Source organism: Entelurus aequoreus, linkage group LG16 (assembly GCF_033978785.1).
Source record: "Entelurus aequoreus isolate RoL-2023_Sb linkage group LG16, RoL_Eaeq_v1.1, whole genome shotgun sequence".
NCBI classification, from domain to species: domain Eukaryota; kingdom Metazoa; phylum Chordata; class Actinopteri; order Syngnathiformes; family Syngnathidae; genus Entelurus; species Entelurus aequoreus.
The window spans coordinates 54,616,438-54,634,425 of NC_084746.1; the positions used below are offsets into that span (position 1 = coordinate 54,616,438).

The 17,988-nt window shown below is 38.7% G+C and overlaps 1 protein-coding gene across 1 annotated transcript in view; it reads left to right on the forward strand.

The window, feature by feature from the left end:
• The first annotated feature begins 390 nt into the window (after nt 1–390).
• Nucleotides 391–17,988, forward strand: part of LOC133631195 (obscurin-like) — a 109,951-nt gene continuing 92,353 nt past the window's right edge. The window contains 9 exon segments of the mRNA XM_062023354.1: nt 391–465; nt 5,120–6,191; nt 11,040–11,309; nt 11,384–11,644; nt 13,627–13,932; nt 14,007–14,273; nt 14,359–14,465; nt 16,321–16,489; nt 16,563–16,838. Of these exon segments, the coding sequence (XP_061879338.1) occupies nt 5,129–6,191; nt 11,040–11,309; nt 11,384–11,644; nt 13,627–13,932; nt 14,007–14,273; nt 14,359–14,465; nt 16,321–16,489; nt 16,563–16,838 (2,719 nt within the window). The 5' untranslated portion in view covers nt 391–465; nt 5,120–5,128.

The window sequence follows — 17,988 nt, forward strand, 5'->3', positions numbered from 1 at the left end:
CACGCTCATGTCCATGTGGGACCATATTATTACAAGATGTCTCCAGACTGCTATGTTCTGCTAATATGCCTTACCAGCCATCCATTACATTAATTCCTTTATTGTGGATTCCTCTGGGGTTTGTTTTAATGTCTCCACAGTCTTAAACGGAGGTGTTGGGTTTGCAGCAAGTGTGCAACAGAGTGACTATGTGTTGCTATCTGTTCACTAAATGACAAGAGTCTATTTTGGAAAGGAGGCTGCGCCTAAATAGGCACGCCGGCTATCTGGCATCACTGCTACAAGTTGGAGGACAAGAATCAAGAATTAGGTGTAGTCAAGCGCGCACCACCGGGCACTGGGGGATGCTACACACCGCCCTCACTCCACAAGAAGCATTTGAAGGAAATTTAACAACACAGACTGGAATTCATTCACTTTTTGGAGCTGGGAACTTCTTGAGTGACACACTGGAGAAGACTCAAGGTGATTACGTCATGTTCGTTAAAAAAAGGAGGTTAAAATGTTGTATTTATGCTTTTATTTGAAATTATGTGACTTTAGAATTGCAATATTTTATTTACAATTCAGAAATGTAATTAGCTAGCATTATGTTTCAGCTAGCTTAGCTAACATACATCTGTCAAGTTGTCACTATTTCCTTTTAAAATAACAACTTTGTCCCATTAACAGCTACATTTCACATTTTAAGGCGTTTTTGTGTGAAGTTTGTTGGATAGGAAGTTATTATAAGTTGGTGCGGAGCCTTATCGGACAGCTGAGGTGGCGTTAGCTTCTACAAATGGAAATGGACAGAGACGGCTCGGGACAGCTGAGGTTATTTTTGGTGGACGGGACAGAGGCGACAAAGCTGCTAAATGTCACCCATAGCGGGGGATGACATGGCGCACACGGCGGCTAGGTTTTGACCTTGTGGTGCCGTGGAGCTTATTAGTTTGTGCGTATTAAAGCCACTTCCTGTTTTGTGGTCCAATGTGGCAACACAGGTTGTGTATCGATGAAGATGATGAGTGACTCACACTACTGACTACAGTAAGTACCGTAATTTCGAGACCATAGGGCGCACCGGATTATAAATCGCACTGCCGATGAATGGTTTATTTTTCATATAAAAGGCGCACCGGATTATAAGGCGCATTAAAGGAGTCATATTTATTTTTCTAAATTTAAAACACTTCCTTGTGGTCTACATAACATGTGATGGTGGATCTTTGGTCAAAATGTTGCATAGATTATGTTTTACAGATCATCTTCAAGCCGCTTTCTGACCGTCGCTTCCGGATGCGCTGTTTTGTGGGCGGTCTTATTTACGTGGCTCACCTTCGACAGTGTCTTCTCCCCGTCATCTTTGTTGTAGCGGTGTAGCCTGCAAGGACGGGAGTGGAAGAAGTGTCAAAAGATGGAGCTAACTGTTTTAATGACATTCAGACTTTACTTAAATCAATAACGGAGCAGCGTCTCCTCATTCGGAAACAACAACAAAGCCGGAAATGTGTCTCGTGAAAAACCATCCAACCGGAACTCTGTAATATCTAACGTTCCTTGGGTGAATAATGTAAACTCACTACACCGGTATATTTTAGCGCTTTCATGGCGAGTTTACTGACAGATATAAGTAAGAACTTTGCTTTATATTAGAAATGGCAACATCGGAGGATGAATGTCCCATAACAAGAAGATAGAGAATAAGAAGAAGCCTATCGACTACGTCGTCGGCACGGACTACAAAGAGGGACCCGCACAATTTTTCAGGATTTATGCAGATCCCAAATACAGATCAGCAGGTACAAAAGAAGGTAAGAAAAGTTGCTTTTGCATAATATTGCAAAACAAAACGCCAGATAATATGTCTTACCTTACACACACACCATAATAATACTCGTATGGTTAATGTGCTGACAATCCACCAAGCGGTGCGGCTTCATAGCTTACCAAAGTCGTACTAAAACATTTTGATTTTTGAGCGCCGTATATAATCTTCTATATTTTCAATGGAACATATAAAATGTTGGTGTTGTCTACTTGGGTGATATTGCCATCATACCCCTTACCATGTATCTCTTATGTTTGACTGCCATCTACTGGTCACACTTATCATTACATCATGTAGCAAATAAAATTGATTCGAGGTCGGTGAGCAAAACCAGAATTATTACGTACATTTGGTTATTAGGCGCACGTCGAGTTTTGAGAAAAAAATAGGATTTTAAGTGCGCCTAAAAGTCCGGAAAATACGGTAAGTGCTCATTAATATGTCAGCCTGCACTCTGGATTTATGTTTATTTTCATAACACCAATCAATTTCTCAAACACTTGCTGTTCACACCTGCACAATCTACGGCACCAGTCAAAAGTTTAAACACACTTTGTCATTTAAAAGCATTAGAGGGTCTCCAAAAAAAATTGTTTTTTTAAGCATATTCTGCAACATTTTTGGCCCGAATTAAGCATTTTCAAGCAAAAAATGGCTAAATGAACTAAAGATACAAATCCTACAGTAGTATTTGCCACTAGATGAGACCAAACCAATCAGGGGCACACTGTTCAGTATTGCGTTCACTGATTGGCTCCGCGTCAGGCATATTGGAATATAGCATTACTATGTTTGAAGAGTGTAAAGGTGACTAAAGGGCATTATTTCATGTCTCGAGGGCTCTCATAATGTTGAAAAATCCAGGTTTTTATGCTCTATGAAAATATTTCAGTTAAGTTCAGTTTCAGTTTATTTCGAACATGCATACGATACAATGTAATGCATCACATGTTTCTAGTTGTTTCATTACAGCACGTCGGAAAAGGAGTGGGAAGAAACTGATCTTTTTTAATCCTACCCCTTCTCATATCATAGCAATTTTTTCCTATTTCCTTGTTCTCTGTAACAGAACAGTGAACAAATTAATATACCATAGTAAGTAAACAAATATTAAATACATCAATAATCTTTGTCTCAATGAAACAATAAAAAAAGGTGCTTTGTTTGATTCATTTGGTTAATCCATTCCATAATTTATTTCCACAAACAGATATGCTAAAGGTTTTAAGTGTTGTACAAGCATACACATGTTTTAAATTAGATTTTCCTCTCAGGTTAAATTCCTCCTATTTTTTCTTATATTTCTCTTATTTGACTTATGATCAACGATTACTACTTGGCAGAAATTAATTCAAGTATACAGTAATCCCTCATTTCTCACTGATAATTGCCTCACGGGTTGACTGTGGTCAATTAATTTCCGCAAATGAGGAATGCGGGTACGAGTCCACGCCGTGACACTCAAGTACGTTTTAATAAGGTTCAGCATAGAACAATTTTTGTCTATGATGAACAAGGAGTTCATCTTTAGGCACATGCAAAATCACAAATCTGTGCTTGCATCTTCGTTATGTACCTTGATTTACAAACCCCTCTTTTTACTAACTTCCGTTTTATGAACTTTTAGACCGAGCCAAATATGCCTTTGTGTGCGAAACGTGTCTTGGTGTATGAATGTTTCATTCGTTCAATTTGTGTGCAGCTGGAAGCCTTAGGGCGCAGCCATTTTCGGGACATAATTTCCTGTGCAGGACAGTACATGCAAGGCGCAGCCATTTTGGAGAGATGGAATCCTCTACATCACGTTTACGTAGTCCATTACTCGATTAACACGTCTTAGTGTTCCAGCGTGTGTTTCTTTTCTCGCCATTTGCCAAGCTGCTTCGTCTATTTTGCTTACTAAATATGGGTTCAAAAATCCAACAAACCAGCCTGGAAGTAAGGAGGGAATCGCTGTGGACTTAGACTTGAGCAGTAACACACTGCCCCTCCTCTCTCTGTCTCGCCTCCTTTCTCCGTTGGGTATCTCTGCCTTAAATGTCTTCATCGCTTCTTGTCGATTGCATGCCATAAACATTGGCTGACAGCAAGGTAAAGTCGGTTTTACTTTTTTTTTTTATTGTAGCAACGTGGATGTTAAAGTTTGTGAGAGCACAAAATAGGCGCGCACGCCTTGACAGTTCAGCTTGGTGTTGTGTTGTTTTGATAATAGAGAGATTGTTGATCCTTTACTCCTGTGTGTATGTGTATATGTGTGTGTATGTATATATATATATATATATATATATATATATATATATATATATATATATATATATCCATTTTCTACCTCTTGTCCCGTTCTGAGCCTATCTCAGCTGCATATATATATATATATATATATATATATATATATATATATATATATATATATATATATATATATATATATGCAGCTGAGATAGGCTCAGAACGGGACAAGAGGTAGAAAATGGATATATATATATATATATATATATATATCCATTTTCTACCTCTTGTCCCGTTATATATATATATATATATATATATATATATATATATATATATATATATATATATATATATATATATATATATATATATATATATATATATGCAGCTGAGATAGGCTCACAACGGGACAAGAGGTAGAAAATGGATATATATATATATATATATATATATATATATATATCCATTTTCTATTGAATGTAATTAAAACAAAGTTAAATGTGTTCCTGGCACATCTTATATATATATATATATATATATATATATATATATATATATATATATATATATATATATATATATATATATATCCATTTTCTACCTCTTGTCCCGTTCTGAGCCTATCTCAGCTGCATATATATATATATATATATATATATATATATATATATATATATATATATATATATATATATATATATATATATATATATATATATATATATATATATATATATATATATATATATATATATATATATATATATATAAGATGTGCCAGGAACACATTTAACTTTGTTTTAATTACATTCAATTTGCTATTCTGCACACAATAAGTACTTTATAAAAAGGTATTAATATTATTAATTGATTATTAACAACTTATTCCCCATCAATGTGTTTTAGTACACAACAGGCATCAAATTCAATTCACGTTTAATTAAAAAAGTATAAAAATTGTTTCACATCAATAAAAAGTGAAAAAAGATTGTAATGGGGCTTCAGGTTTTTTACAATGACTATTGTAACTTTTCCCGGTTTGTGTTTGAACTACATTATTTTCTTTGACCAAAGGTGCCAACCATGGATCCGAATTTGTTCGGAGGGGCCCCGAGGTTCCTCACCCGTCCCAAGGCCTTTTCTGTGTGCATGGGCAAGGACACCACCCTGAGCTGCACCATCGTAGGCAGCCCCACGCCGCTCATCACCTGGGAGAAGGAGAAGCTGAAGCTGACATCCGGGGGTCGCTTCAAGACCGTAGAGGATGGTGAAGTGTACCGTCTCACCATATATGACTTGGCGTTGGAAGACAGCGGCCAGTACCTGTGCAGGGCCAAAAACAACATCGGGGAGGCCTATGCTGCTGTGACCCTGAAAGTGGCCCTTCCCACAGAGTTGGCTCCCAGGGCGCCCGTGTTCATGACCAAGGCCTCCTCAGCACGTGTAGGTTTAGGCGGTGATGCCGTTTTCCACTGCAGAGTTGTAGCCCACCCTGAAGCCAACTTTGACTGGGAGAAGGACGGACGCTACCTGGGCGAATCCAACCGCGTCAAGATTGTGTCCGACAGCGACAGCAGCACCTTGAAGATCCAGAGCGTACGCAACCTGGACAGCGGCACCTATACATGTAGGGCCCAGAACACCTTGGGTCGGGCTCACGCCTCCGCTGCCCTCGTGGTAGACGCTCAGGACGTCCACCTGCTCTCCTCCGACAACCACACCTCCCTCCTCTCTCACCTCCAGAAGCGCAAAGAAGAAATGAAGAAGGACATCTCTGTTTTTCGCACGGAGGGCACCACATCTTCCTTCTCCTCCGGCAAAATCACTGACGGTTTGGAACACGAGGTGAGGTCGTCGGTCCTGGCAAAGCTGCCCAAGGGCGTGTTCACCCGCACGTGCACCGTCACTGAGGGCAAGCACGCCAAACTGAGCTGCTTTGTAACAGGTCACCCTAAGCCACACATCATTTGGAGGAAGGATGGGACTAACATCAGCGAGGGCCGCCGCCACGTCATATATGAAGACTACGCTGAGAACTTCATCCTTAAAATCCTATACTGCAAGCAGAGCGACAACGGCTTCTACACCTGCAATGCCACTAATATGGCGGGACAGACCTACAGTGCTGTGCTGGTAACAGTTAAGGGTGAGTGCATTTTTTACATACCTTTAATTGTCAGTACTTTGAACACTATCAGGGAACAACCATGTATATTATTATTTACAGTACAATTTTACTCTAGGAAATAATGGAATTCGAGTTAATCCGATGCATGGTCAATCATAAAACCTTTATAATTGTATAAGCAACGTTTCTTAGTTATGTTTTTCATTTTGATGTGTCATACAAGTGTAAAAATAATTTAGTTCATGCAACGACACGGATGCATAAACATCTCATTTTTAACTGTCACACGTGTAAAAAGAAGATATCTACACAATTTCACACCGGAAATGTGTCTGTTCCAAGGACAAGCTGTGGCCATCATAAAACATTTAACTGTACAGGCAATGTTAGTGACATTTGGTCATTTTTACCTATTATTTATGTTTGCAAGTAATTTTTTTAACCTAACTTTGACATAAATGGTGTCAGTTCCAGGGTCAAGCTGTCACCTTTATACAACCTTTCTTAATAACATAATAATGGAAGTGTTTGATACAGAGGAGCTACTGTACATGATGTCTGTGTAGTGTGTGCATGGATCACTACGCTTAAGCCCTCATTTAAACGCTTAAAGGCGTGCACGGCTTTTCACAACATGGCTGGTCTTCTGAGAGAAGGTGTAGGGTTGCATCTATTTTCTGTTGGCGACAAGAAGATCATAGTCGCCGTCACGTTGGCATTACGGTTAAGTGTAGCGTCCCTTGAGGGAATGAGGCTATGGCATTGGCTGCAGCATGAACAAGTACTGTGTTGAACAGCAAATTTTTATTTGTTTTGACAGGAGAGCTATGCCACTAGAGCACATGGCACTGCTGATGGTACAAGAAACTGCTTCTGTTTGTATGTAAAACAAAATCATGTACCGGTACAACATGAACTAAAGCCATTGGCAAATCTTTATCAAAGCCAAATATCAAATTGTATCCATGTCTGTTCACAACCTATGTATTTCGGTAAATTTGTCTTCTTTTTTTTTAGGCACGATGTATTTGCACACAAAAATAACTGAATAAAAAATGCAATCTACAAAACCCAAAACGAGTGAAGTTAGCACGTTGTGTAAATCGTAAATAAAAACAGAATACAATGATTTGCAAATCTTTTTCAACCTATATTCAATTGAATAGACTGCAAAGACAAGATACTTAACGTTCAAACTGGAAAACTTTGTTACTTTTTGCAAATATTAGCTAATTGGAATTTGATGCTTGCAATATTTAAAAAAAAAGCTGGCACAAGTGCCAAAAAAGACTGGGAAAGTTGAGGAATGCTCATCAAACACTTATTTGGAACATCCCACAGGTGAACAGGCTAATTGGGAACAGGTGGGAGCCATGATTGGGTATAAAAGCAGCTTCCATGAAATGCTCAGTCATTCACAAACAAGGCTGGGGCGAGGGTCACCACTTTGTGAACAAATGCGTGAGCACATTTTTGAACAGTTTACGAACAACATATCTCAACGAGCTATTGCAAGGAATTTAGGGATTTCACCATCTACGGTCCGTAATAGCATTAAACGGTTCAGAGAATCTGGAGAAATCACTGCACATAAGCAATGTTATTATGGAACTTCGATCCCTCAGGCGGTACTGCATCAAAAAGCGACATCAGTGTGTAAAGGATATCACCACATGGGCTCAGGAACACTTCAGAAAACCACTGTCAGTAACTACAGTTTGTCGCTACATCAGTAAATGCTAATTAAAACTCTACTATGCAAAGCAAAGCCATTAATCAACAACACCCAGAAACGCCGCCGGCTTCGCTGAGCTCGAGCTCATCTAAGATGGATTGATGCAAAGCGCAAAAGTGTTCTGTGTTTTGACGAGTCCACATTTCAAATAGTTTTTGGAAACTGTGGACGTTGTGTCCTCCGGAAAAAAGAGGAAAAGAACCATCAGGATTGTTCTTGGCGCAAAGTTCAAAAGCCAGCATCTGTGATGGTATGGGGGTGTATTAGTGCCCAAGGCATGGATAACTTACACATCTGTGAAGCCACCATTAATGCTCAAAGGGACATACAGGTTTTGGAGCTACATATGTTGCCATCCAAGCAACGTTGTCATATTATTTCAGCAAGACTATGCCAAGCCACGTGTTACAACAGCGTGGCTTCATAGTAAAAGAGTGCGGGTACTAGACTGGCCTGCATGTAGTCAAGACCTGTCTCCCATTGAAAATGTGTGGTGCGATATGAAGTAGGGATGTCCCGATCCGATATTTGGATCGGATCGGCCGCCGATATTTGCTAAAAAATGCGTATCGGCAAGGCATGGGAAAATGCCGATCCAGATCCAGTTTAAAAAAAAATTCCGGTCCGTGTTTCCAACGCACAGATTTAAATAATACATTCCACTTTTCTGCTGCTCCCTATTTTCCGTTCCGCATTTTCCAGCACACTTTCAACACATCCACAGGTCTGTGTCCTAACCGTTAAGACGGCCATGTGAATTAAAAGTTACCGGTAAAAATGTCAGCTGTCTCTGTGCGATATAGAAAATGACTATACCGTGATATTCGAGTATACGTTCTCACGCAGTTGCTTTTAGCTGCTGGCATTACACGACAGGCTCTTCCCACTCCTTCTTGTGTCTGCTTCTCACAGACAGCAAGCGCACCTTCTTACATAGGTCACATACTGTCACGTCATACGTCACATACGTATACGCACTCTCCCAGCAGAGAGGTAGCAGCAAGGCTAACGTTAGCTGTGATGCTAGCGTAGCCGTGTGAGCGGTAATAATGAAGAAATAATTAATTAATTCCCAAGAAAAACAGCAGGGGGTCCATCGTCTGGCGGTGGTTTGGCTTCAAGTGGGAATATGTCGAACAGACAACCGTAATTTGTCAAGTGTGGGGCAAAAGCGTTGCTATAAAAAGTAGCATTACTGCTAATACGTAGCATCATTTGAAAAGTCCCCTGCTAGAAAATGAAGAGTGTTTGAAACTCCGCACGTCAACATCTCCATTGTGTATTATTCAAACTCACCTAATTCAGCTGGCTAGTTGTTATCAAGAGTGCTAAAACCCTTTTCAACATGAATCTGACAACTAAGTAGGCTGAATAACTTTAAACTTTAATACATGCTCGGATAAGGCCAGTATCGGTATCGGATCGGAAGTGCAAAAACAACATCTGTATCGGATCGGAACAACATCGGTATCGAATCGTAAGTGCAAAAACCTGGATCGGGACATCCCTAATATGAAGCCTAAAATGCCACAACGAAAACCCCGTACTGTTGAACAACTTAAGCTGTACATCAAGCAAGAATGGGAAAGAATTCCACCTGAAAAGCTTCAAAAATTGTTCTTCTCAGTTCCCAAACGTTTACGGAGTGTTGTTAAAAGGAAAAGCCATGTAACACAGTGGTAAAAATGCCCGTGCCAACTATTTTGCAATGTGTTGCTGCCATTAAATTCTAAGTTAGTGATTATTTGCAAAAATAAATTAAGTTTCTTAGTTCGAACATTAAATATCTTGTCTTTGCAGTCTATTCAATTGAATATAAGTTCAAAAGGATTTGCAAATCATTGTATTCTGTTTTTATTCACGATTTACACAACGTGCCAACTTCACTGGTTTTGGGTTTTGTTAATACAGTAAGTAATTAAAACATATTACTGTAGTCTAGTCTGCTCGAGACAACGGCTTATTTTTAGACATTACTGCTTTGATTTTGACAATATTTCTAGGTGGTACAAAGCTGCTATAATTATTGACTTAATAAGGCTGTCAAAGCTAGCCTGAGTCCATTACTTGACCAAAATTTTTAATCTGATTATTGATTTTTAGAGAAAGGCTCCAAAGGTGACTGATAACACGTTTTTTGCTTCTGTGGGCCAAAGACAATGATTTCAGTTTTGTTTGAGTTTAGCTGAAGAAAATTGTTTGCGTCCACGCACTGATCAGTTCGATGCAGTGACAAAAATCTACAGGCCAACGTTTACCTGCCATCAGTTACACCTCAGGCTCATCTGTATAGTTGCATTAGGACACATAGCTGCGCATGAGCTCTCCAAATGGCAGAATGTACAAATTAAACAATAAGGGATCCAGAATTGACCCCTTAGAAACCTCACAATTCATAGCCATTTGGTCTGAGGCAGAGTCATCAATTCCAACAACGTATGTCCTGTGATCGAGATAGGACTTGAACCAGTTATGTTAAAAGTTAAAGTTAAAGTACCACTGATAGTTTTTACCCATCCCCTTGTTCCACCCCCTGGGAGGTGAGGGGAGCAGTGAGCAGCAGCGGTGGCCACGCTCGGTAATCATTTTGATGATTTAACTCCCAATTCCAACCCTTGATGCGGAGTGCCAAGCAGGGAGGTAATGGGTCCCATTTTTATAGTACTTGGTATGACTCGGCCGGGGTTTGAACTCACGATCTACCGGCTTTAGGGCAGACACTCTATTAACCACAAGGCCACTAAGCAAGAGGAGTACCAGAGATTCCCATCCAATTTTCTAACCTAATAAGGTAGCATGGTCAACTGTGTCAAAGGTAGCGTTCAGGTCCAGCAAAACTAAGATTGAGACTTTGCTTATGTCTCTGTTCAGGCAAATATCTTTTGTCATCTTGAGCCATGCTGTTTCAGTGCTGTTGTGTAAATACAGTAAAACAAATTCAAGATTAAATAAGAAATAATCATAACAAAGAGTAAGTACAAGAACAAGAATACATGCATATTGCAAAGGCTGACTACCTGTGTTCTGCAGATGATCATTATGTGGACTGTACTTCTTGGATCAGTTAAATAAAAAGAAGACATGTATGCCATATTATACCTTTAACATTTGATCTCCCTTTATTATATTAGAGCCAAATGTGCCGTTCAGGAGGAAGCTTCAAGATGTGGAGGTCCAAGAGAAAACGTCGGCTACGCTGATGTGCGAGGTGCCGGTCATTAGCAACATGACCAACTGGTTCATGGAGGAGACACGTCTGGAGCAAAACGGCAAGTATCGCATGGATGAACAAGGCACCCTGCGTCGTCTAACCATACACAACGTGACCACCAACGACGACGGCGTGTACATCTGTGAGATGAAGGAGGGCAGCCGCACTGTGGCCGAGCTCACCGTTCTGGGTAGGATTTGAGGTTTTTTCCCTTAACTGTCAGTATATTCCCTACACTATTAAATGTCATATCCAATGTCTCAGGCAACATTACCAAGAAGCTTCCTCGGAGGACAGTGGTTCCCGTTAGTGACACTGTAATCTTCTGTGTGGAGCTGGAGCGTTCCTGCCCTGATGTCTACTGGACCCGCAATGGCGTCAAACTTAAGGAGGATTCACGTATTTCCATCGCTTGCCTGCTCAGACAGTACACCCTCACTATTAGAGAGTGTCAGGCGGAAGACTCCGGAGAAGTGGCATTTGTGGCTGGAGACTGCAAGACGTCCACCCGATTCTCTGTCACTGGTAATTGGGTTTTGCTAGTCCCTGTTTCATGATTTATCCTTTACTACCGGTTTCATGATTTGTCCTAATGTTAGGAGCTACAATATTAATGATTTATTTTTGTGTTCGAAGCTAATTAATTTCAGTTTTATGATTTCTCTTTGTGTTCAAAAATATTTAGTCCCGGTTTCATCATCTCCCTTTTGTTTGAAGCTATTTAGTCCTGGTTTCATGAATTTGTATTGGAAATGTTCTAATCAAGTAGTCAAACAAAATTGTCTCTATTAGATTTATTTGAAAAGCTTGAGAAGTTCAAAAGGCACAGGTCACATTCGTAGCAAGTATGGAAGGAATGTGCGCTGAAGAATGAGTGCTTTGCTCTTTTTACATTGAATACTGGATGGAAAGGGGGTAGCAAGCACAGTTTGGAAGGGGGAGAGAGTATATGGCACAACAACAGCAGAAGTACCGACATTTTAGAAAATGGTGCACTGTTAACTGGAATGACTTTCAAAATTAACAATAAGAAGGGTACTCTCACAGTGAGTCATGCGGACAAGGTCATTCTCTGGTCAGAATGTGCTTTTCACCGTAATAATGCAGTTTATACAAAGGCACAAAAATGTTTTCCATTACATATCATTTCATGTTCAAAGCTGATGTGTCCCTGTTTCTTGATGTCTCTTTGAGTTCAACGCTATTTAGTCCGTGTTTTTTAATTTCTCTTTGTTTTCAAAGCCATAGAGTCCCTGTTTCTTGATTTCTCTTTGTGTTCGAAACTATTTAATCCTCGGTTCATGAATTCGCTTCTTGTTTAAAGCTATTGAGTCCCAGTTTCATGATCACTTTTCATGTTTAACGCTAATGAGTCCCTGTTTCTTGATCTTTGTTTTCAAAGCTTATGACTATGAGTCCCTGTTTCTCAATTTCTCTTTGTGCTCAAAGCTAATAACTTCATGTGTCTTGATTTCTCTTGGTGTTCAAAGATAATGAGGCTCTGTTTCTTGATTTCTCTTCGCTTTCAAAGCTACCGAGTCTTTGTTCTTAATTTCTCTTTGTGTTTAAAGCTATTTAATTCCCTTTTTCTTAATTTGTATTTGTGTTCAAAGCTATTTAGTTTTCGGGCCTGTGTTTTGATTTCGCTTCGTGTTCAAAGCTACTCAGCCCATTTCTTGATTTCTCTTCGAGTTCAAAGCTATTTAGTCCTTTTTTCTTGATATCTTTTTAAGTTCTGAGCTATTTAGTCCATTTCTTGATTTGTATTCACCTTTTTTGTTGTTTAGTTCCTGTTCAAAGATATTCATGTTTAAGCGATTAAGCCCGTTACTTGATTTATATTCATGTTCAAATCTATTTAGTCCGTGTTTCTTGATGTTTTCTTTGCGTTCAAAGCTATTTAATTCCTGCTTATTGATTTCTGTGTCTAAATTTTTCTTCATCATCAAAGCTATTTAATCCTTGTATCTTCATTTCTCATCACAAAATAGCTATTTAGTCCTTGTTTATTGATTTCTCTTCAAATTTACAGCTATTTCGGACCTGTTTCTTGATTTCTCTTCAACTTTATAGCTATTTAAGACCTGGTTTTGGAGTTCTCATCACAGTCACGGTTATTTAAGACCGGTTTCTGGATTTTACTTTGCATTTGCAGCTATTTAGTCCCTGTTTCTTTATCTTTCTTGACATCCACATATATGTAGGACCTGTTTTTAGATTCCTCTAAGCATTCACAGCTATTTTTTTCCTTATTTATTGATTTCACTTCACATTTACCTCTATTTAGTCCTCGGTCTAATGATTTTTTTTACACATTCACAGCTATTGGGTAGTCACCGTCTCTAATTTTCTTTGTATCCACATCAAAGTGCAGTCAGGTCTCTAGGTTTCCCTTCTGCTCATGAAAATGCTCTGACTTAATAAAAAAACCAACAATAATTATTTATGTTGATTGTTTATAAATGTAGGTACATATTACATGGAAGTATCTTCTCTAATTCCCCCAGCGGCAAGGAAGCATCCTCCCGAGCCCCCAGTTGATGCCGTGGTGCAGAACAAGACTGACTCATCCATCACCCTTCAATGGTCTCCTCCTGACAGTGACCGCCCTGTACCAATCAAGGGCTACGTCGTAGAGAGGAGAAAAGTCGGAACTCAGACATGGCAGAGATGCAACGCTGGAGAAACGATTTTGTCCACAGAGATCATGATCTCTAACTTCATAGAGGAAGCCACTTACCAATTCCGCATCTCTGCGACCAACGACTTTGGCCAGAGTCCCTACCTTGAAGTGCCTGGAAGCTTCTACCTTGGTATGAGTGATAGCTCTCATATCATGACATGGTACTGGTGTTGAAAACCACTAAGCTGTTGTGTTGTGCTTTAGAGCCCACTGCAGAAATCATAAAAGGCCTCGTGAGTAGCACTGCAGTGTCTGGCGAGGAGTTCTCTATCTCAGTGGAGCTGTCGGCCGTTTGCTCGGGCTTCTGGTCTCTCAGCGGGCGTCTCTTGCGCAGTGGAGGCGACTACCTCATCACACGCTCCAAGAACTTGCACACTCTGCTCATACGGAACGTGACTCAGGACATGAACGGTGCAGAAATGAAGTTTGTGGGCGGAGGCTCGCAGAGCAGATGTATCTTAGCCGTAAAGGGTATACACAAATTGAAAAAGTTAACATAATATGAATGTGAAATTTTAAAGTAACAACACCTTCTTCTTTTATATGTGTGTTGTAGCCCCCACTGTCATGTTTGTTAATAAGTCAAATCAGCTAGAGGTGGTGACCTGCAGCGCCCAAGCCACCGCTCAGATGACGACTGAAGTGTCGGATTACGATGCACAGGTTTGTGATAGTAATTAACATTTGTGTAACCAAGTGCTTCTTAAATATTTTCTGTTACGCCCCCCCAGGAAGACGAAAACATTTGGCGCCCCCTCACACACACACTCTCTGCTGTATCATTTGTCTAAAAAAGCCTCTATATTGCATCCTTATTAACATTAAATACAACAAAATAAGACAAAATAAATTAGCATCCATTTACAACAAAGAATAACTTTAATATAATTTTTCAATTCTTTAACAGAAAATATTTAATGTGCTTCAAATTTCCTGAAATATACAGTATATATTTTTTTAATTTTTATTTTAACTATAAAAATATTTTGACTGATTTGAGCCATTTGATACTGAAAAATACAAATTATTAAACTCAATAAATAACTAGATGAGGAAATTCCTAAAGGAATTGTGTGTGAAGGCTCCAATGCTGAAGTTGAACTGAAATCCTGGAATTTTTTTAGAATTGTTGAAGTAGAGCACACAATTCCCAAATAGGCTGAATATTTTGAAGTTGGAACAGTTTGAATCAGATGAAAAATGTGGGAGTTGTGGAACTTTAAAGAATGTCCCATTGATTTCAATGAGAATTTCCAAAAAATGTAGGAATTTGGGAAAAAGTGGGATTTTTTTTGAAAATGGCAAAAAACTTGAATGGTCTGAATGAGTTTAAATGTTTGGTGTTGGACTTTTTCAAATTGGTCGAGAAATGTTGAAATAGTAACACGTTGAATTGAGAAACGGTATTATGGAATTCCTGGAATTTCGGGAAAACCGGAAATTTTTCCAGTTAAAAAAAACACTTTGTTTTTTGTCCTGATTAAGAGGAATGTTTTGACGATGGAACTGTTGAAATTGGTTGAAAAATGTGGAAGGAGTAGTTGCCAGAAAAAAGGGTGGAAATAGGGCTTTGGAAAACTAGGAATTCTGGAAAATTCCTAGAATTTTTTTGAACTTGGAAAAAAAGTAGTTAAAATTTCCAGGATGGTGGAAGGTGTTGAAGGTGGAATGGTTTGAATCTGTTGAAAAATGTGGAAATGGTGGAAGTTTGAAAAATGGCCAATTCCATTAGAATGGGAAAAATGTCCCGGGAAACCTGGAATTCTGCAAAATCTGGGAATTTTTGGAATTTGTCAAGCAAAAGCCGGCGATTCCCGAATAGGCTGAACAGTTTGAAGTTGGAGCGGTTTGAATCGGGTGAAAAATGTGGAAGGTAGAGCGCCAAAATCTGGAGAAGAAGAAGTTTAATAGATGGATTCATTTTGGTGTAGAAAACCATATGTGTGAATGCTTTGGAGCATTCACACAATAATAAATTACATTTGATCAGCAACATTAACTCAGGAACACAATATATAAAACATTTTAATGTACAAAACAAAAATGAATAAAACATTTTGAACTGATTTTTTTTCATCAAAATGAAGAAGTCAGGATTAATGGCTACATTGAGCACATTTTTTAGTGCAAAGCTTTTCGAAGCAGGGTTTGAAGCATGATAATGCATGATACTGATAAAGCAGGGCCACACACAGCCACACTATTTGAGAAGCACTGCTGTAACCTAAACTGTGCAGCTATGTTGTGTGAGAGAGTTGCTCAATTACTGTAATTTCTTTAAAAAAAAATAATATATATATATATATATATATATATATATATATATATATATATATATATATATATATATATATATATATATATATATATATATATATATATATATATATAATATACAGTATATATTAAATGTATTTTTTTAATTTCTGTTTGGTACATTTGAACATAATTATTATATTTTTAAATTGTATTTTAGATATCAGAAATGTAATTGTTTTTTTTGTAATGCTACACAAAGGTTGTTTGGATGAGAAATGGCCGAGAGGTAAAATTGGGCAAGAAGTATGAAAGCGTGATCATGGACCGCAGGAGGATCCTCATGGTCCACAACGTTACAGAAGAAGATGTGGGCATTTATGAGTGTGTTTGCGGTGATGACAGAATGTCCATGCAGCTCGCTCTTAAAGGTACACCACACTCAGAGCAGCATCATAAAATGCTTTGCCTAATACAAATACTGTACATATCCATTCTTTCTAGATGAACCCCCAAAGTTTCTGAACAAGCCGAGAGGTCCCATGGGCCTGGTATCCTCTTTGAAAGGAGATCTTGAGCTGAGCTGTGAAGTCTGTCCTGCCAGCACGACAGTGGTGTGGAAAAAAGACCTAGTGGAGATCACTGAGGACCAAAGAACTAGCATAATCTCCAAAGGAATCCTAAGGAAACTCATCATCAAGAATGCCAAAAAAAGCGACCAAGGTCAATACACTTGTGAGACAGGCGCCGACAAATTCACATTCCAGGTGAAGATTAAAGGTAAGTCTTTTTTTATTTTTTTTAATTTTTTTACCCACTTCATATGCAGACTTACTTGTAGTTCGGTAACCCAGTCTGGTCTGTACCAAAAATAAAAAAGTATATATACTTGGTGCGTATTTTGCTGTGGTTGTCTGAGTGTTGACATTGGTATTTTTATCATGGGACTTAAGTAAAGAAGATAAACATAAACTAAGGACTCGATTGGGCATCTTTCCTGCCATAATGTGAGACATAACTCAAATATTCTAATCCACATTTAGTCTACAGGGCTGAATATGTTGGTTATTTCTATTTTCTGCTAAATTCATCGGCATAGATTTCACAAAAAGTTTTAAAAATATACTTTTAAGGGAGCGAGAAAGCAGAGCAGAGATATGTCTCTTCCCAGCACTTTCTCTTACTCTCGCTTTTGTCATTTCTGCAGGCTTTTTGCTGGCATTTGAATAGTGGTCTGTATAGATGTTTCGATTAGTGGTACAATGATTAACCTCGGTAAAATTCCCAAAAGGTTGTATTAGGGTTAAAATAATTAATTATCGTAAAACCGTGAGTGATTGCGGCCCTTTGAAAAACTCACAGTGATCCTGCTCATTTCGTGGACAAGCAGCTAGCACGCTAATTGCTGGATAGCTTAGCTAACATTAATTAAAAACACATAATAATCTTTCCCCATTAGAAATGTCATACCTCAATCTAAACTTGTACAGTATAAACACATTGCTGTCTGAGCAGCGACGATAGTTAATTGTGCACATAGAACCTACAGACTGTGCGCTCTTAGGAGAACGGAGTAGATGTGAAAATCCATACACAATGTCTACAATAGGGAGTGAACCGGAAGTGAAGCGCACAACCCTCGTTTGGCCCTCATTGTTCAGAAACACTCAGAAATGTTAACAAATTCAAATGGAAGAAGCTAAACCTATTTAACAACAATGCTGATAGCCCATCAGTTGTTTTTATATTTTCTTCTCTCTAAACGTGTATTAATCGACTTGATAATTTCCTGTTAATAGCTGCTTGCTTCGTACTCTATTTACACTTCTTAAAGTTTACTAAGCACTTATTTATTGGTGTTGTGTAAAACTAGCTTATCAGTTGGCTTCTGGCTTGCTCTTGGTATGTAACATGTTTCGCCTCGTCCTCC